General features: G+C 59.7%; 1 protein-coding gene across 11 annotated transcripts; it reads right to left on the reverse strand.

Moving 5' to 3' along the window:
- Positions 1–318: 318 nt before the first annotated feature.
- On the reverse strand, positions 319–20,213 carry Ifitm10 (interferon induced transmembrane protein 10). Of its 11 annotated transcripts, none has more exons than XM_078045316.1 (5): positions 17,925–18,410; positions 15,497–15,949; positions 14,399–14,479; positions 14,118–14,218; positions 319–846 (listed from the first exon to the last, which is right to left on the reverse strand). In XM_078045316.1, the coding sequence occupies exons 2-5, from the start codon at positions 15,737–15,739 to the stop codon at positions 816–818; spliced, it is 456 nt and encodes a 151-aa protein (XP_077901442.1). In that variant the 5' UTR covers positions 15,740–15,949; positions 17,925–18,410; the 3' UTR covers positions 319–815. The 11 variants fall into 11 exon arrangements, with proteins under 11 accessions (XP_077901442.1, XP_077901441.1, XP_077901446.1 ...); XM_078045319.1 differs by lacking the exon at positions 319–846 and adding an exon at positions 9,307–11,030; XM_078045315.1 differs by lacking the exon at positions 14,118–14,218 and having other exon boundaries at positions 17,925–18,409.
- Between the last annotated feature and the right edge of the window lie 66 nt (positions 20,214–20,279).

Consider the following 20,279-nt stretch of genomic DNA (forward strand, 5'->3'; position numbering starts at 1 on the left):
CTTGGGATGCACAGGGGTCAGCAGGGCTCTGTCACAGCTGGGTGCTTCCTCCTGGAAGGATTTGGGGTTTCCTTGCTCTCTTTCATCCAGCCTGGGGGTTCCCGTACCCCCACATTGGCTGCCTGACCTCTGGGAACTCGGATTTAGGGTGCCCTCCATCAAAGCCCTGGTCCTGCCTTGCACCCCTGCAGAACAGCGTTCAGGGCAGACCTGAAGGTCAGCCATGCTGTGGCCAGGCTGGGCCCCGGCCGTGCCTGAGGCGGCTCCGGGCGCCTCCCGTGCCCCCTGCCCTGCACAGGGCACGGACAGAGGCCAGGCTGGAGCTGGGCAGGTGTTTTATTGAAAGTTCACGGATACAAGAGCTCTGAGCAGGGCCACACTTGGAGGAGGAGGGCGGGGGGAGTGAGTCCCAGATACTGGGAGCCCCCATTCTGGGAGCTCCCACAAAAGCCCTTCTTGCTGGGTGTGGGGTCGGAGGGGCCCCGAAGCCTGGGTAGGGAAGACGGCAGAGAGGGCAGCTGCTGGAAGCGGGGGCGGTGGCACGGGGGGAAGCCCGGCCCCAGAAACAGGCGGGGTGGAGGCCGAGGCCCCCGGCGGCCGGGACGGAGCTGGCTCCTTCAGGCACTGGCTTCTGACACGTGATGCTGGCGCACCGCCTCGGGCCACGCGGGAGCCCGTTGCCCTTGGAGGTGGGCCTCAGTAGTCGGTGAGCGGGTACCGCAGGAAGATGAAGACCAGGACGAGGCCCGAGGCGGCCAGGGCCGAGCTGGCGATGTTGAAGAGCCGGGCCGTCTTGGCGTCCTCCACGGCCCCGTTCAGGTCGTTGACCAGCTTCTTGTCCCGGACCTGGTGCCAGAGGGGGTGAGGTCAAGGCCCCGGGCAGCGGCACAGGGGCCAGAGGAGGGGCTGCCCCAGCAGGTGAGGGGGCCTGGCCAGGGGCCTGCCTTGGGACCACACTGCGGCTCTGCAAGAGCACGTCCCAGCTGGAGAAGAGGTCACCCCGCTTCCCGCCGGGTAAACGGCCCTGAGAGAGGAGGGAATGGCCAGCAGGGGACACGTGGCCATGGGGACATGGGGATGCAGGGCAACGGGAGCGTTTGTTTCTTTCTGCTTTGGGGTGAGTCCAAAGTGATCTAAGGTGAAAGGAGGGTGGCCTCCGAGCAGCAGGCTGGAGGCTGGGCGTGAGCATGTCCCGTGTCCCACCAGGAGGCCTGAGAGCGGGCCCTACACAGGGGACAGGCAGCCGCCCAGGGCCTCTGGGGAGGGATGAAGAGTGGGAAGGGTGGAGCCCAGGACCCCTCAGGAAGGCGGAAGGCAGAGCTGAGCCAAGAGGCTGCCTTGGTCCAGGGTGGTGTGAGCACGTCCCCTCTCCTACTCAGTCCCTTATGGACAGGTCTGAGCCACTGCAAGCAGGAACCAAAGCCTGGGGGAGCAAGAGCAGGAGGGGGAGCTGCCGAGGAGGCGCACAGGTCTCTGCGGTAGTCAGCTGGGCTGCCCAGGAAGAAAGGCCCGGCTCACGGTGCACGGGGCCGACTGGGAGCCTGGGGGGGGAGAGTCGGTGGGGAGAGGTTGTGGGGGAGGTTGTGGGAGTGTAGACGGGCAGAAGGATGAAGCACGGCTGGGGGACGGGTTGTCCTGTGTGTAGGCGGATGGGACGCGTTACCGTGATTCAGCCATCTTCCTTCCCCCACCCCAACTGACTACTCCCCAGGAACAGAGACCAGGCCGGGATGAGACCTACTGCACTGGAGACGTGCCCGTGGGGACGTGCCGGTGGGGACGTACCGGTCTCCCTCTTCTCTCCTTGAGAAGACAAAGGGACATACTGGTTCCCTGTTCCCCTCTGAGAGGTAGGAAAACTGCCTGTCTCTGTTCAATCTTGCCTTCCTCCGGATCAGGGGATGCTCACTGGGTCAGTCAGGACTAAACCCGCCCTGGTGCCCGGCCGTGGTCCTCGCCTCTAACAGGTGACATTCGAGGAGCCGCTGCTGGTCTCTCTGTGGCTGCTGCTGTCCCTCTCTGGGCAGAGCAGCCTTGTCAGGCCCCCGACAGTCCACTGCTCCCCACCCCAGGTCTGTGTGTGATCAGTCCTTGCCACTTTCCTTCCAGGATGGAGAAGGCAGGAGGGAGGAGGAACAGAGAAGAGAAAGGAAAGAGGATGAAGGGGTGGACCTGAGCCCTGGGAGCAGGGAGCCAGGAAGGGAGCGAGAAAATGGAAGGAAGGGGCGGGAGGTGAGGGGGAGACGGGTGAGTTAGTGGGGAAGAAAGGCAAGTGGGTGACATGAGCGGATTGCGTGGACCGTGGGGATCAGGTGGGGAGAGAGAGTGGAAAAGAAGAAGAATTGATCTTCAAGAACTGCCCCAATACTCCCCAAATTAGCTCATGAACTAGGAAGGGAAGGATCGCTTCCAAGTTCATCCTACACAGCCAGCGTCACACTCACACCAGAATCAGATAAGAACACGCCAAGGGAGAAAAACTTCATACCAACACTTTTGATGAACATTAATGCAGAAATAAAATATCAGGAAGCCAAATTCAGAACTCACTCAAGAGAAGACTCACCATTTCAAGCTGGTTTCATTCTAGGAATGCAAGGATGGTTCAAGACACGCCAATCGATAACCAAGATGCACCACAGACACAGGACCAAGGACAAAAGTCACACGAAACCCAGGTTAATGCTAACGATGCCTCTGACGGAATTCAGTCGCCCTCGTGATAAAAACCCAGAAGAAACTAGGGCTGGAAGGAACTCATCATCGTGAATGCTGCATTTGGCAGATCTAAAGCCAGTGTCATACTGAATGGGGGAAACCTGAAAGTATTTCCTCTAACACCAGGGACAAGACAAGGCTGTCCACCTGTCAACTCCTGCTCAACAGAGTACTTGAAATCAGAGTCAGAGCAATCAGGTAAGAGGAATACAAAGGACACAAACAGGAAAGGAAAAGTCCATTTATCCCTTTGCAGACGTTAAGAACTGATACTTAGAAGACCCTGAGGGTTCCACCAGAAGGACTTCCCGAGCTGATCAACTCAGCAAAGTAGAAAATATGTGATCAACTTACAAAATCAACAGCTTTCTATACACCAATAATGGACGACCGAGAAAGAGATGAGGGAAACAACTATATTTACAACAATAACTTGTAAAAACTGCTTAGGAATAAACATGACCAAAGCGGTAAAAGAGTCCTGCATAAAACATCACAGACACTGAACACGGAAACTGAAGCCGACCCCAGAAGACAGAAGGACAGACAGAATTAACACGGGTAAAACGGCCATGATTCCAAAACCAAGGCACAGATTCAATGTAACCCTCCTCAAACGCCAATCACATTCTTCTCAGAACTAGGGAAAAAAGCCTCGAGTTCATATGAAAGACAAAAGACGGACGGGCCAAAGCAACCCTGAGAACTAAGAGCCATGTTGGAGGCATCACAAGACCCACCTTCAAGTGACAAGACGGCCCTGTGGACCAAGGGAGCAGAAGAGGCACACCACACACCCAGGGGGCACAGTTGCAGCCACCTCCCTTCCCCGACCCCACTCCATGAACTCGCCCGGCAAACGGCCTCCTGGCCCCGAGACCTGCTGCTCTCTCCCTGCTCTTTCATTGACAGAGAGGAGACGACTTTCTGGCCCCTGAGATGGGGGCGAACTGAGAGGTAGGAAAACTGCCTGTCTCTGTTCCCAAGAAGCGAACTTGCCTTCCTCCGGATCAGGGGATGCTCACCGGGTCAGTCAGGACTAAACCCGCCCTGGTGCCCGGCCGTGGTCCTCGCCTCTAACAGGTGGCATTCGAGGAGCCGCTGCTGGTCTCCCTGTGGCTGCTGCTGTCCCTCTCTGGGCAGAGCAGCCTTGTCAGGACCCCAACAGTCCACCTGCTCCTCACCCCAGGTCTGTGTGTGATCAGTCCTCGCCACTTTTTGTTCAAAACAATTCAGATAGAGTTACCTGGTCCTAGACAAAAGTGCCAAAAACATACAGTGGAGACAAGACGTCCTTTTTAACAACAGGTGCAGGGAAAACTGGCCGTCCACTTGTAGAGGACTCAGCTAGATCCTCATCCCTAACACGGTGCAACACAACTCGACGTTGACCAAAGACCGAGTACAAGACCACACGCTTTGTGACCACTAGGAAAAGAACATAGGGCAGAGCCTTCACCACACGGCCACCAACAAGGACTTCCCGGATAGGACCGCTCCAGCTCAGAAATGAGAGAGAGGGCAGGGCGTTGGTGGTGGACCACATTAGAAAGCTTCTGCACAGCAAAGGAGGAAATAACCGGGTGAAGAGAGAACTACAGCAGGGGAGAAAATCTTGGCCACCGACTCTTCCCACCGAGGATTCAATAAAGAGCTCCAACAAACACCTTGAAAGAGCCACCTGACCCAGTCAGTCAATGGGCAGATGAACTGAGCAGACACCTGTCCAGAGGAGAAGCCCAGATGGGCAGCCAACTCAGGGAAACAGTCTCGTGCCATCAGGGAATCGTTCATGAAAACCACGCTGCGATCCCGTCTCCCTCGGGTCAGAATGGCAGCTGTCAGGAACCCAGGCAGCCATGAATGCCGGCGAGGACGTGACACCAGGAAAGTGCCACCACCCAAAAGACCAGGCGGGGACCCTCCGTGTGACCCAGCTGCCCCACGCCTCGGTATTGACCCTGGGGAGTCAGAGTCATCTCACTACAGTGACACACACACACCATTCCCAGCCGCCAGACGACGGAGCCAGCCCAGGTGTCCCTCGGTGGACGGGGGGATGAAGAAAATGTGGTGGACGTGCACAGTGGAGATTTAGTCAGCCACAGAGAAGGAGGAAATTATGGCATGTGCAGGAACATGGATGGAACTGGAGGCCATGATTTTGAGAGGAATAAGTTATCCTCAGAGATAAAAGTATGTTTCTCTCCTCGGTGGAAGTAGAGGGACAACAGTGGGCGACCAGGCGTGTGGAAGGAGAGGGAGCCCGCCAGGGTGCAGCGGGGGTCCATGGGAGAGCGAGGGACAGGGGCATGTCGGGGAGAGGAATCGGTGGAACTGGTATGTATGTCTGCACCACGTGCCACCAGGAAGCCCACCAACTGGGTGATTAATAGGCAAAACTTAAAAAGCAGAAGGCTAAGGGACCAGGCGGTGGGTGGTGCTCGCTGCCTGAAGCTTGGTTCAGAGGCAGTCTGCATCATTTTCTCCAGAGTTAGCTCATCTCCCACTGGATCTCGTCTTAGCCTATTTAGTTCTTTAATTGTGATGCGAAATCACGTTTCTCCCTGATGTCTCCCGCCATGCAGACGGCCAGCCGCTCCTGTATCCAGCCGCAGGGTCCTGTTCTAGACTGACGGAGGCTGTCGGGAGGAACAGGAATGACTGCACTAGGTGGCCTAGACGGCCCCCCACGCTCTAGACGGCAGCTCTGGGTGAAGGCGCTGTGGGGCTGGCTGGCCGCGTGTGGCCGGGGTCCTACCAGGCCCCGCTGCCCGCAACGTGGAGCCACAGCCTGCCCTGGGGTGTGGAGCCGCTCACTGAGCAGTGGGTGTGCAGTGTCCCATGTCTGCCTCCAATGGAGGCAAAGAAGGCCTCCAGGCAGAGTGGCCAGCAGAGACCACCCCTAGCAGCCTGACCACCCCACCTCAGCCTCTGCCCAGGCAGGATGCTCAGGAAGAGAGGGCCATCAGCGTGTGGGAAGCGCACTGAGACGAGCACCTGGCGTCCTCCTCCAAATCACCAATGTCGGATGACCCTGGGCCACATGTATGTTGACAAAGCTCTCCATTCCTGGGCCAGTCCCGGTCATGGCCTCTGTCTCAGGTCCGTGAAGTGCGGAAGGGAGTGATGGAGAGGGTGAGCCACGGGGTGGGGAGTGGCAGGGGGGGCGCCAAGGGCCACGAGTGGGTGCAGAGGGCTGGTTCTAAGGACTCGGGGAAAGGGGACGTGGCGGTGACTAGAAGACAGGAAAGGGGTGGGGGAAAGAAGGAGGTCCACGGAGACACATACTGGACACAGGCATGGAGGACTGCATGCAGGAATATGTGCTGGACAGATAGCTGTAGCAGAGGAGTGGGAGGGTGGGCTGTGGACAAATGGACGCAGGACAGTGGACAGGTTGGTGCCTAAGGAGATAAGTGAAGGGTATCACTGTGTGGGACAAGAGACTGGATGAGAATGAGGCAGGTGTATGAGCAGGGGGCTCAGGGGGCACAGGAATGAATGTGAGGAAAGCAGGAGGGGGATTGGTATATTCAGGAATACAGACCAGCTGGGCAGCGGCCAGCACAAGCACTAGTGCAGAGTGATGGGTGGGACAGGCAGGCCGGGTTGGATAATATATGCCACAGGGGTGAAAGTGCATGGATGGACATAGGGATGTGGAGGAATGAGCAGACACAGGTGCCTTTGCAAATTCACATCTACAGGGTGGAAGAGATGGGCACACAACACGCAAATGCATGCTGGGTGAACAGAACAGGTGGAAAGATCCAGACGAGGATGATGGGGCATAGGTGGCCAGCTGCTGAAGTGGGATGCAGTGGTGTGAGCTGCATCATCAGGACAGGTGCACAGGTAGGCATGGTGGATGGAGGGACAGGTGCCCTGGGGATGCAGTGGTGTGAACTGCATCATCGGGACAGGTGCACAGGCAGCAGGGTGGATGAAGGGACAGGTGCACTGGGGACACAGTGGTGTGAGCTGCATCATCAGGACAGGTGCACAGGTAGGCATGGTGGATGGAGGGACAGGTGCCCTGGGGATGCAGTGGTGTGAACTGCATCATCGGGACAGGTGCACAGGTAGGCAGGGTGGATGAAGGGACTGGTGCACTGGGGACACAGTGGTGTGAGCTGCATCATCAGGACAGGTGCATAGGTAGGCATGGTGGATGGAGGGACAGGTGCCCTGGGGATGCAGTGGTGTGAGCCGCATCATCAGGACATGTGCACAGGTAGGCATGGTGCATCGAAGGACAGATGCACTGGGGATACAGTGGTGTGATCTGCATCATCAGGACAGGTCTACAGGTAGGCATGGTGCATAGAGGGACAGGTGCACTGGGGATGCAGTGGTGTGAGCTGCATCATCAGGACAGGTGCACAGAAAGGCAAGGTGGATGGGAGAAACAGGTGCACTCAGGAAGCAATGGTGTGAGCTGCATTATCAGGACAGGTGCATAGTTAGGCATAAGGATGGAGGGACAGATGCACTGGGGATGCAGTGGTATGGGCTGCATCATCAGGACAGGGGCACAAGTAGGCATGGCGGTTGGAGGGACAGGTGCACTGGAGATGCAGTGGTGTGAGCTGCATCATCAGGACAGGGGCACAGGTAGGCATGGTGGATGAAGGGACAGGTACACTGGGGACACAGCGGTGTGAGCTGATCATCAGGACATGTGCACAGGTAGGCATGGTGCTTCGAGAGACAGGTGCACTGGAGATATAGTGGTGTGAGCTGCATCATCAGGACAGGTGCACAGGTAGGCATGGCGGTTGGAGGGACAGATGCACTGGGGATGCAGTGGTGTGAGCTGCATCATCAGGACAGGTGCACAGGTAGGCATGGTGGACGGAGGGACATGTGCACTGGGGATGCAGGGGTGTGAGCTACATCATCAGAACAGGTGCACAGATAGGCATGGTGCATGGAGGGACAGGTGCACTGAGGATGCAGTAGTGTGAGCTGCATCATCTTGACAGGTGCACAGGCAGCATGGTGCATGTAGGGACAGATGCACTGGGGATGCAGTGGTGTGAGCTGCATCATCAGGACATGTGCCCAGGTAGGCATGGTGGATGGAGGGACAGATGCACTGGGGATACAGTGGTGTGATCTGCATCATCAGGACAGGTCTACAGGTAGGCATGGTGCATGGAGGGACAGGTGCACTGGGGATGCAGTGGTGTGAGTTGCATCATCAGGACAGGTGCACAGGTAGGCATGGTGCATGGAGGGACAGATGCACTGGGGATGCAGTGGTGTGAGCTGCATCATCAGGACAGGTGCACAGGTAGGCATGGTGGATGGAGGGACTGGTGCACTGGGGAAGCAGTGGTATGAGCTCATCATCTTGACAGGTGCACAGGTAGGCATGGTGCATGGAGGGACAGGTGCACTGGGGACGCAGTGGTGTGAGCTGCATCATCAGGAGAGGTGCACAGGTAGGCATGGTGGATGGAGGGTCAGGTGCACTGGGGATGCAATGGTGTGAGCTGCATCATCAGAACAGGTGGACAGGTAGGCATGGTGGATAAAGGGACAGGTGCACTGGGGATGCAGTGGTGTGAGCTGCATCATCAGGACAGGTGCACAGGTAGGCATGGTGGATGGAGGGACAGGTGCACTGGGGGTTCAGGGGTGTGAGCTGCATCATCAGGACAGGTGCACAGGTAGGCATGGTGGATGGAGAGACATGTGCACTGGGGATGCAGTGGTATGAGCTGCATCATCGGGACAGGTGGACAGGTAGGCATGGTGTATGAAGGGACAGGTGCACTGGGGATGCAGTGGTATAAGCTGCATCATCGGGACAGGTGGACAGGTAGGCATAGTGGATGGAGGGACATGTGCACTGGGGATGCAGTGGTATGAGCTGCATCATCGGGACAGGTGGACAGGTAGGCATGGTGTATGAAGGGACAGGTGCACTGGGGATGCAGTGGTATAAGCTGCATCATCGGGACAGGTGGACAGGTAGGCATAGTGGATGGAGGGACATGTGCACTGGGGATGCAGTGGTATGAGCTGCATCATCGGGACAGGTGGACAGGTAGGCATGGTAGATGAAGGGACAGGTGCACTGGGGATGCAGTGGTATAAGCTGCATCATCGGGACAGGTGGACAGGTAGGCATAGTGGATGGAGGGACAGGTGCACTGGGGATGCAGTGGTGTGAGCTGCATCATCAGGACAGGTGCACAGGTAGGCATGGTGGATGGAGGGACAGGTGCACTGGGGATGCATGGTGTGAGCTGCATCATCAGGACAGGGGCACAGGTAGGCATGGTGGATGGAGGGACATGTGCACTCAGGATTCTGTGGTGTGAGCTGCATCATCGGGAGAGGTACATGGTAGGTGTGTTGGATGGAAGGATAGTTGGTGAATAGATTTTTTGCATTTTGGAAGGAAACGTCAGGTGGATTAATGGAAGGTGGAGTGTCTGATTGAAGATTCATATTGTATGCCTAAGAATGGTAGATTGGGGCAGATTCACTCTCTCATTCAATCCATCAGCCTTGACTTTAGCCTCCTCTCTGCAATTTCCACACAACCTGGTATACAACAAGGCACAGAGCAAATCTGTCCAGTGGAGTTTACATTCACAGACAAGGGGACAGGGAATGAACAGAAAAATAGGATCTAGGTGTGAAGCTTGCTCTAAAGAAGTCCCAGCATTGGACTTCCCGCATAACCACTGTTCACACAGCACTTCCAGGGAGTCAACTTGTGCAGACAGGAGAGTAGGGGACGATGCGCATAGGTCCTACGCAAACACTGAGGTTATAGCACCTTCAGGTCTTGGTACCCACGTGGAGACCTGGGCCTTACCTTCCCAGGACACCCAGGGACGAGTGTCCTCGAAGGCCTAGGTCTTAGCTTCCTGTGCCCACCATGTGGTCCAACCGGACTCTTAGGACAGTCCCCACCTGGTCCTCCTCTCCTGCCTGTGTCCTCATGGGCTGTTCACACAGTGGCCCGAGTCACCCTCCTATATGTGAGCCAGGTCACATGGACCTTTGTTTCCTGTTCTCAGAGTTCCATTTCACTCCTAGTAAGTGTGGTTTGCAAGGCTAGGTGGCCGGGGCCCTGGCTGCCCTCTGGTCTCCTGCCTCACGGCCCAGCCCTACTGCCCATGGAACTGGCGTTCCCTCAGGGCTCTGCGTGGCGGGCCCTCTCCGGGGTGCACTCTTCCTCGGGTGCCCTTTAGGCTACTGTGTGAATCACTTCCTGCCTACACTCACGTATCGCCCACCACAGAGGACTGCTTTGCCCACCCTCCACGCAGCGTCGGCCCCTGCCCGCCGCCTCGGCCGTGGCTGGTTCATGTTTTCTTGCTGACATCACCACATGACACGCGCAAGTGTTTCATAATTGTCTGGCTTCCCTGCCAAAAGGTCTGCTCCAAGGTCAGGAACTCTGGGTCTCTCGTCACTGCAGATTCACCGTGAGCATAGTAATGAAGAAGTGGCGGGAAGATGCGGGGAGTCTGAGTGAATCCACGATTAGGAGATGGACGGCTTCATGAATGGCTGTGATGAGATGTCACAGGGAGGGTGCAGGGGAGGAAGGGAGGAGGACAGCGTGGCGGCGTTGGGAGTGAGGGAAGGGGGTGAGTGTGTGCACGGGAGAGGAGGAGCCCAGAGGAGGAGACGGCAGACCTGGGATAGGGGCGGAGATAACGAGATGGAAGAAGTGGGTTGGAGTGGGTGAGGCGGCAGGGTTTCAGCTGGGTGCTGTGTGGAGAGAGGGACTCATGGGAGGGGGACCTGCGGGAGGGCCAATGGGCAGAGGGAAAGGGGGAGAGGAGATGTGGAGAGGTGGATGGCGGGCGGATGGTCACCTGGAGGGACTGACAGGTCGGGGGTGTCGGTGGGTAAAGTAGGGGAGAAGAGCTAATGGGTGAGGGATCAGGAAAGGGGTCACGTGGTTGGAGTAGGAGCCGTGCAGTGGGGTGAACGGGAAGGGAGAAGTTGGGAAGAAGCATGTTTGCTTCAACATGTGGGTCAGGAAGTGGTGGGATAGGGTGGCTGGATGGGCAGAGGCGGGGTGAGGAGGGAGGTGGCTGGGCGTCCAGCAGCTGGGGAAGGATGGGTGTCTGGAGGAAGCTGGAGGATTGATGGGGGCGCCTGGGCGGAGTCCTACTGGGGCAGGATGGGGTGACCGAGGTAGGAACAGAGGAGAAGGAAGGGCAGACGAAACAAGAGTAATACTAAGTGGAGACCCAGGCCGGGCCCAGCCCTGGCTGGCTGTGTCTCGTGTGTCAACTCTTCTCAACAGCACTTAGAGGTATGTCCGTCCTCATCTGTAAAAGGAAGAGATTTAAGCATAAAGGTAGTTGGTGATTTAAGGTCTCACGGCTACTCAGAGGTGTGGTCAGGGCTCAAACATGCTCTGAATCAGAGCCACATGAGCCCTTGGGTAGTGTGTGCGGGATAAGGAGGTGGTGGTGGGAGGGATGATTACTGGTGTGTAAATAACTGGAGGAGGGAGGAAGGACAGATTGAGAAAGATCGCAGGGTGCAGAGATGAACAGGTCTGAGGCAGATGTGCTGGGTGCAGATGCATGACCCGGTAGGTTGACGAGAGGGGGAAGCAGGGAGGTCGGGCGGGAGGCTGGGAGGGGCGGACTTGGGCAAATGCAGACATGGATTCCTAAGGAAAGAATGGGTGAGTGTGTGGGGGACAGCAGGTGCCAGGGTGGATGAAACTGCGGATGACGGATGACGGACGTTCCTCAGCGACTGGCATTAGAGATGATCAGCAGGTTGATGCAGGAGCTGGTGGGGAGGGCTAGGAGAGCGGGAGGGAGGAAGCAGCACCCACGCTGTGTGCAGATGCAGAGATGCGGGTCTAGATGGCTGGAGGGAGGAGGAGGGTGCGCAGATGCCGGTCCCGCATGACTTAGTGACGGGTATGTTCTGAGTATTGCCCCGCCAGGGGGTTTCACCTGACATTTTGTTGATGTCATGGGGTGCACTTATGCAAACTAAGACAGGACATCACTTGGTGACACAATCTTAATGGAACTACTGTCAGATATATCGTCCTTTGTTGACTGAAGTGTCACATGGCTGTGTGAGGGTGTGTGGGTGGACAGATGGGTAAGTGGATGGAGGGCAGGTGGGTGGAAGGTGGACAGAGGATGGGGAGTTGGGTGGGTGGATGGATGAAGGATGGAGGCTGGGTGGACAGAGGGTATGTGTTTGGGAGGGTGGGTGGGTGGGTGGATGAGTGGAAGGTAGGGTGTAGGTGGATGGTTGGGTGGACAGTGGGGTGGATGCTGGTGTTGATGTTCAGAGCAGCAGCAGGTAAGCATGCCACCCAGTGAGTACTCACCCAGGGCAGCCCTCCCTCCCTCGTCGCCGACTCCTCCCACTGCCCTCTTGCTGGAAGCCTCCCAGCTGCCACTCCCTGGCTTTATCTGTCGCCTGCCCCCCCACCCCTCACCCCCCCCCCCCCGGTCCCTGTCCAAGTTTGGGCTGCATGCCCTCCTGTGGATCTCCGTGCCAGGACCCCCACTGTCCTCTGGGCCTTTCTTTTCCCCTGTCTTGGCAGTGGCTGGGGATGCCACAGCACCGGCCACCTCGTCTTCGGTCTTCCCCACGACGGACCCCAACCCCTTTCCCTCGTGGCTCCAGGTCCCTCTCAGGATTGTCTTCCGCAGCCCATGGAGCGCGGGGCCTGGCTGACCGAGTGCTCCACCATGCAGCCTTGGTCCATACTCGGCTCTCCACATGCAATGCCCCACCCGTCCATCCTTCAAGGCCAGCGAAAGTGCTGCCTCCTCCCAGAGGTCTGCTGCCCCGGGCCCCACCTGGCCCCAGAGAGTAAAGTCACCCTCTTCTGTCTGAGATGTCCATCCCCTCATCCAACCAACATGCTCTGGCCCTGTGTTGGCCACCCTGCTGGGACCCGGATGGCTCCACGATGAAGGGACTGTCTTGGTAGAGCGTACGATAGGGCAGGGTCCTGGAGGCTCTGCCGGAGACACAGACCCAAGCTCCCAGGCCGAGGTGTGCACGTCACTGCCCTCGGGGATGAGGGGGGCAGGGAGTGTCTGACAGGCCAGGAAGGGGGTCACCATGGTGCTGAATACTGAGAGAAGTTTGGACACTCTCCAGCTAACAGCGGGTGGCCATGTCTTTATGAGGCTGCACATGGAGGCTGCATGAATGGAGAATTGATCTTTTCTATCTCGTCCCTCCCCAGACACCAGGCTGAGCAAAATAAGGCCCCATTCTCTGTGCTGCATCCCAGCCTGCAGGGGGCCGAGCTGCCACGCTGTGGGAGGGTGGTGGTGGCTGGAGGGCTGGGTGGACAGACAGGCAGGCCAGGACACAGCTCCTGCCACACCCGCTGCCTGCCAGCCCCCACCCCTGCTCAAGTGCGCTGGCCTAGACAGGGTTCTTTTGGTCTGTTCTGTGAGCAGGTGAGGGAACAGAAGCTCAGTGGAGAGAGATGGCTCGCTGATCCCCCAAGCTGGGTCTTAGCCAAGGCCTCCTGACCCCACGGCCATTCCCTGCCCTTGAAAATGCCCATGATGGTCAGCCTGATGTGCAGCAGCAGCTGCTCAGGAGACCTGCCACTGGAAGCACAGGTGGACCATCCCCAGCCCTTGGGCACAGAGCCAGACAGGACAGCTCTGTCCCGCCCCACCCTAGGAGGCAGCTTGTGCTGTGCACCCCTAGGAGGCGAGCCCCAGAAACGTTCCACCTTCACTGGGCACACCTGGGGGACAGCCCCAGAGAATGGGGAGTCCTTTTTGCCTCTTCAAACTAGTGAGCTCATGTCATCCCCCGCAGCACAGACCCAGCACAGACAGGCCTGACCTACCTACAACCTGCACCAGATGGACCTGCCCCATGCCAGCCAGCCGGCCACAGCCTGAGCCCAAGGGGAGGAGGGGACAGCTTCCGGACAGGAGCCCAAGTGGCCAGGCCTGTCTCGCCAGGCTGTCGGCAGCGCAGAGCCAGAGGGACGGGGGAGGTGAGCCTCACCAGCTGCAGCCTCGGCTGCCCCAGCACGCCTGTCCTCTGCCAGCACTGGCCTGCAGCTGAGCTGGGCTGGTCTGACGGCCACGCCAGCCCCCAAGGGCCCTGACCTTGCTGCCTCCTCAGCACATGTGCACACACACTCTTAGACACACAGATACTAACACTCGCTTGCACAAATACATGCATTCACTCGCACATACGCACATACATCTACATACTCACAGGCAGTTAACACCCCAAACTCACAGGCACATACACATTTGCACATCTACCCATGCACATATGCATGCATACACAGGCATACAATATATGCATGTGCCTACTTACATACATGCAATTACACTCACCCACCCCCCCACACGCACATGTCCACACTCACACTCATATAAACTCACTCGTGCTGGCCTGGTGGTGCACTCCTATCATCCCAGTGACTCAGGAGGCTGAGGCAGGAGGACTGCAAGTTCAAGGCCAGCCTGGGCAATTTAATGAGGCCCTGTCTCAAGATAAAAATTAAAAAAGTAAAAAGGGCTGGGGGAGCAGCTCAGTGGTAGAGCACCCCTGGGTTTAATCTCCAGTACCAAAAAACAAATCCCCCCAAAAAACCCTCACACTCACACCACACACTCACACCACACACACACACGTTGCACACACACTTGACATGCACACTCACGTGCACAGGTCCCACGTGGTGGTGCCCGGGGCTAGGTCCACAGGCATGACGATGGAGTGCACATGACGGGAGATGGTGGTGCTGTGGATGAGTCAGGAGGAGGTGGCCAGGCGTGTGGTACGCACAGGGTGGGGCTCTGGGCTCAAAGACGATTAGAGGCAGAGCCGTCCGGGCGTCCCTGCTCCCGGGTCGGCCTTGGCCTAGCTCTCCTCTCCCACAGCCCTGCTGCTCCCGGGCCTCCTGCCACCCCACCTGGCTGTGCAGCTGTAATCAGTGGAATGCATCTGGCTATGGCCATTCAAGTCTGGGCTCGGGAAAGGGATGATCTGGCCCAGTGCGAGCCAGGTCCTTCTTCCTGGAGTGGCAGGGTGTGGGGACGCCTGAGTCCCCATCTCCCTGCACAGCCCAGGGCTACTCAGTCCCTGCAGGGGGTAGAGGGGTCACCCCACCCAAAGTGCACGGGTGACAGTCCTTCCTCTCCCTCTGCCCGCGGGGGTGGGTCCCGTGGCCTCACAGTCTTCTCTGCTCCCAACCAGTTCCTCTCAGAGCCAAGGGCACTCATGCCCACTCTGGGCCCAGGGTGATGGGGTCTGTGGGACCTGCTTTCCCGTTCTTTCCCTGAGCTGCCCTAGCCACCAGGCATTGACTTCCAGCCAAGTACACAGTGGGGTGTGCACCAGGGCCTGGCCTCAGGGTCCCTGATGACAGCAGGCATGCCGGGGTCCCTGAGGTCACCCCTCCTCTCTCAAAAGGTACAGGGTTGCAAACCCTCTTCAGCTCCATGAGGGCTCCATCCCTTTTGACCTTGGGATGGCTGCTGGCCAGGGTGAATTCTCTGGGTCCCCATGCCCCCTGGCTGGGCTCAGCTGGCTGTGCAGAGAAGGGTCTCTGTCAGAAGCTCTCTCAGCTCAGGAAAGGAAGGGATAGCCCCTTGCTGCCCAGGATGCCTGGCCAAGGCCCCATCCCAGGACCCCGGATCCCTCTGGGCCCCAGCTGCACCTGCTCTACCACAGCAGAGGGAGGGCCAGGGCAGCGCAGTCGGGTCCTGTCCAGCCCGCACCCACCCCTCCTTTCCGCCCTGCCACGGCGGGGGCTCACTTTGAGGGAGTAGGCCAAGGCGATGAAGCCCAGGCAGCAGAAGTTGAGGTAGACGAAGTTGAAGATGGACCACAGGTAGTAGTCGTTCACCTCGGTGGTGTCCGGGTAGACCTCGATGACGGTCGTGGGGTTCGTCATGGTCTTCTTCTCCGCCAGGTGCTTGCAGGCCTGGGGGCCCCCCGCCACCCGCACACTGTCTGTCTTGCTGCTCTTGGACTCCATGGGGAACAGAGTGGGTGCCATGGGGGGTGAGGCTGAGGGCTCAGTGGCAGGGGCCGCTGGAGCCTGCAAGGCAGGGGGCTTGGACACACAGGCAAAGCAGCCCTTGGGCGAACCTACGGGGGGCCTCGGAATCCAGAAGGCCCCGTCCAGGGGGACTCGGGCTTCCTGGGTGCCGTCCGTGGTGCTGGCCGGGGCTCCCAGCAGGGCTGGGCACTGGCCGGGGCCCTGGGCCTGCAGGGAGGAAGAGAGTAGGAATGAGCTGGGCCCTGCTGGTGGAGTAGCACCCACCCTGGAGCCCTGCAACATCTCCCCTGCAGTGGAGATGGAAATCCCCACCCAGGCAGCCAGCTGCTAGCCTGCCACCTGCCTCCCCCGCCCGCCCCGCCACTGCTAATGCCAAAGCCCTTCGCAGCAGCCTTGGCAGGCACATCCGGCTTTCCATCCTTGCCATCTGCACACACACATTCACCCACCGGCACACACAGACCCCCAGTGCACACCCAACAACACTCTGACATGCTCTTGCAATACACAGAGCACCCGGCTTGGCAGCGGACCTACAATGACACTGCCCTAGTCACTAACTGGAGAAATGAGCAGAGCCCGGGAAGCACCTGCCTACAGACCCAGGCAGATAATCTGCCACAAACCCAGCACCACCGGCCGGGCTCTCCAGTCCCGCACACTCCCGCTGAGACAGCCGGGTAAACAAGGGCCACAGTGACACGCACACACACCGCGACACAGGCCCCCGGCAGTTGCCGGAGGATAAGCACAGGTGCGGGGCTCCAAACTCGCGCGCATCGCCCCCAGCCCCCAGCTCAGCCGAAAGCGGTGCCGGGGAACCCAAGCGCGCCACACACAAGCACAATGACACTCTACCAAATGAACACTTCAAAGAGGCACCAAGGCGCTGGCGCCGCGCCCCCCGGCGCACCGAGCGCGTAGGGGTCTGAGCCAGGCTCCGCGACCCCCGCCCGACCCCGCTTTGCCGCAGGCGCCCGGACGGCGCGTCCTCACCTACTGGCGACTCCGCGGCGGGCGGGCCGGACCCCTGCGCCTCAGTGCGCGCGTCCTTCTGCCCTCCCAGGCCGTTGTCTGTCCGCGGATCCGCGTCCCAACCGCCCAACCTTGGGGGCGGGGATCGCGCGGGACTCGGCGGCGCCTCTGCCTCCCCCGCTGCCCGCGCCGCTCCGCAGCGCCAGGCCGGCCGGCCGGCTGCAGCCAGAGCCTGACTCACGGCGGCGGCGGCGGCGGCGCAGACACCTCCGCCTCCTCCGCGGGGAGGGTGGGGGCCGCGGGCTGGCCGGAAGCCTCGACCCCTCGGGACAGAGATGGGACCCTGCTACCCCTGTGCCCCTCACTTGCACGTCCCTGGACCTGCCCCGGCGCATCCCGCCCCCTCGCACGGAGCCCCAGCCCCCGTGGGAGCCGTCTCCGGAGCCCAGCGCACCTGCCTGAGCCCCCTACTCCTGCTCTCCCCTCGCGTTCCAGCTGTCCAGGACCTGTTGCCTTCTTTCTCAGAGACCCTTACGCGGGGGCTTTGCCTCTTCTGGGCCTGCTGAGTCCGCCCGCCGCCTCCGCTGGCCCCGTGGAGCCCTTCCCCTGAGGTCCCTGAGCCGGGTGGCTTCGGAGCCTTACCAAGCTCCCACCCACGGGTCCATGAGACCCTCTGACTCTCTTCCCCTCACTCTGCCCAGGACCATCCCTAGCCCAGCCCCTCTGTGCCCCTCGGTACCTGCCCACTGTGCCTCTGGAGTCTCTGGCTCCAAACTCAGCAGCGCAGTCCCTGAATAGGCTGCACCTCACCAAACCCCCTCCAGGTCACCCGTCTTTGCATGGTCCCGTCTCTACAGTCCCCAGCCCTTAAGGCCACTTCCCATCCCTCTGTCCTAAGCACATCAAGTTCAGGCCCTTAGCCACCGTCAGCACCCCTGCTGCCCCTCCAGACCAGTTCCTCTGGAGGGCCTGCCCCTTTTCCCAAGTTTGACGTCCTCACTGATCCAGCTCACTCACAGCCTTGGTCTTGGACCCTGTGGCCAGCCTGTCCCTGCACAAAGGCCCTTCACCCACCTTTCCTCTGCCTGCAAGGCCAAGTGTTCTGCTCCCAGGCCCTGGCCCCTCGCCCCTCTCTGAGGCTGGACACTTGTGTCCCTGGAGTCCTGCCCATGCCCTGGCCTGTGGCCTCCCTGTGAACCCATCCTACCTGGGCCCTTGTCCCTTGAGGTGCACTGACCCCCACAACATGTCCATCAACCAGTGCCTGTCCTCCACCTCGGCTGCCTGCAGAGTTCCCCCACCTTCTTGTTCTCTTGGACACTCGTTCCCAACTGATCTCCCGACTCCTGAAAGGTCCTGATAAGCTTCCTTTTCCCTGGAGAGATCCCTGGTCATCCCACCCTGGGATGTGCAGATGCCCCCTCTGAGCTGGTCCTCTGCAGCCGAGCCTTAGACCCTGCTCAGTGCCCCGGGAAGCCTGTTCTCCCTGCTCTTTCTGAGCCTGCACCCTGCTGTCTGAGTCCCCATCCTGCCTCCAGCAAAGCCCCTTCTCCTCTGACCCTCTCAATGTGCCTCCAGACTCCCTACCACCTTCCCTTCCTGAATGCTCCTGGCTCTGACCTAAGCCCCTGGTGCTATGGGAACCCCCTTCTTCTCTCACTACCCTCGGTGCTGTCTGAGCCCTGAGCTTGTTTCCAAACCCCTGTCCCCTAGCAAGCCCCGCCCCCTCAAGCCCCTCCCCTCCCCAGCCTAGGCCCCACCCCCACCCCCAGGCTGACCCCTGGCTCAGCCTCAGCCCTGGCATGTCAGGAACCCACAGCACAAAGTAGATCTTAAATGATGTTGATAAAATCCCCTGTGAGTGGGAGGAATTCCCAGCACAAGGAGCCCTCTGGGACGTCCTGGCCACTCCTTTCATGGAGCCCAGCCTCAGTCCACAGGCCCTACAGGCCCTGTGGGCCAGTCTGGTTCACCTAACTCCACCACCTCCCCACTTTCCCACGGGCCCAGACCTGGCATCTAGACTGGGCCTGTACCCTTCCCGGGCTGCATGTAGCTCTGTGCCATGCCACTCAGCTCCTTAGGTCAGAGCTGAGCCTGGGGGCCAGGCGCCAGCCTGATGCTCTCCCTGCCACATAACATCTGTCTACTGCTACCCTGGGCCAGAGGCTTCAGGGTGGCCAGGAAGGAAGCAGCAGGAGGGTGCCTGGGCCCTGGGGTTGGACCTGCTGAAGGTCACAGAGTTGGGTGAGGCCAGAGTCAGGGCCCCTCCCTGAACTGTGTCGGGCAGCGGGTCTGAGGCCTCGGGAGCCCCCACAGCCTCCATTCTGGGATGGTGAGTGAAGGGGTTGGCCCCGGTAGGCTCCTGCCACAGTGTGCTCCAGGCCACGGGCGTAGGCCAGGAAATTCGGTGGTCCAGACTAGGGCCAGTGTCCAGCCACTGTGCTGGGCTCCCATGGCCGGCAGTCAGGTGGATCCTGTTATTGCCCACATCCTAGAGCCTGGATAGTCAGGGTGGATCACACAGCTAAAAGGGCACAGAGGCTGGATCTGAACCCAGAGTCAGACTCCAGGGTCCCAAGAATCCAGGAGCCGGACAGAGCGCTCCCGGGGCAACACCCAGGGCAGCTCCCACAGAGGGCAGGCCCTGGCAGCGCAGGCAGGAGATGGCGCCTGGAAGGCGCAGCGCAGGCCTGCAGGGGAGGGAGGAGCTGCCTCCTTCCGGCCTCTCCATGCAGTGTTGGATGACACTGGTCTCCCCAGAAACCCTGCCAGGCCTGCCAGCTCCCTCTCGTATTTCAGGAGCAGAGAACAGCGGGCACATGTCTACCAGCTTCCTGGCACCTGGGGACAAATGTTCTCCAGAGAAGGTGGCCCTTGGGGCTCAGCTCTAGGGCATCGTCCCTGGGTCCCCTTGGATAGGCACTGTCCAGCAGGCTGAGAAGACCCAGGGAGGATGATATCACACTCACCCTGTGTCCTGCACCTGCTAGGGTGGGGGTGGGGGCTTCAAGCAAGACTCCAGAGCCTCAGAGTCTCCTGGTCCCACCACCCAGAGCCACACACTCCTACTGAGCCTGAGGCCCCTGCTGCATCTGGCCACGTGCTCCTGACCTCTCCCCTCCAACCCACAAGGCCACCCCAGGTGCCTGCCTGCATAGCAGTGTCTGCAGAAACTGTCGCCCGGGAGGGCTCCCACCAGGATCCCTCCTGGGCAGTGACCCTAGGCAGGCCTGCCCCGGCACAGGCTTGGCTTGCACGAGCCCAGGGCTGCTTCCAGGGGCTGGCAAGGAGGCCCAGAAGGGAGGCAGGGTGCCCACACCAGAGCCATGCAGATACCTTGTCCTCCCCAGGACCAGGGAGTGCCAAGAGGGTCAGAGGGTCCCCCGGCGCCCCCAACAGTGTTCTGTCTCTGGAAGCCTAGAGAGTACGTGCTCAGACCACTTCACTGAGAACCCTGCTTCTGAGTCGGTGCTCACACCGGAAACGCCGCGCTGGCCCGCCCGCAGCCTCCGGCCAAGGCCACATCCGCCGGCCACTGTTCCAGGCCTCAGAACAAGCC

The sequence above is a fragment of the Ictidomys tridecemlineatus genome, chromosome 4 (genome assembly GCF_052094955.1).
Source record: "Ictidomys tridecemlineatus isolate mIctTri1 chromosome 4, mIctTri1.hap1, whole genome shotgun sequence".
Taxonomy (NCBI): domain Eukaryota; kingdom Metazoa; phylum Chordata; class Mammalia; order Rodentia; family Sciuridae; genus Ictidomys; species Ictidomys tridecemlineatus.

Coding starts and splice junctions, on each gene's coding strand:
- Ifitm10 (XM_078045318.1), bottom strand. CDS start 15,739: ATGGCACCCACTCTGTTCCCCATGGAGTCCAAGAGCAGCAAGACAGAC. Junction 15,269..15,496: donor CCTTGGCCTACTCCCTCAAA/GTGAGCCCCCGC, acceptor TTCTCTGCACAG/CCAGCTGAGCCCAGCCAGGG.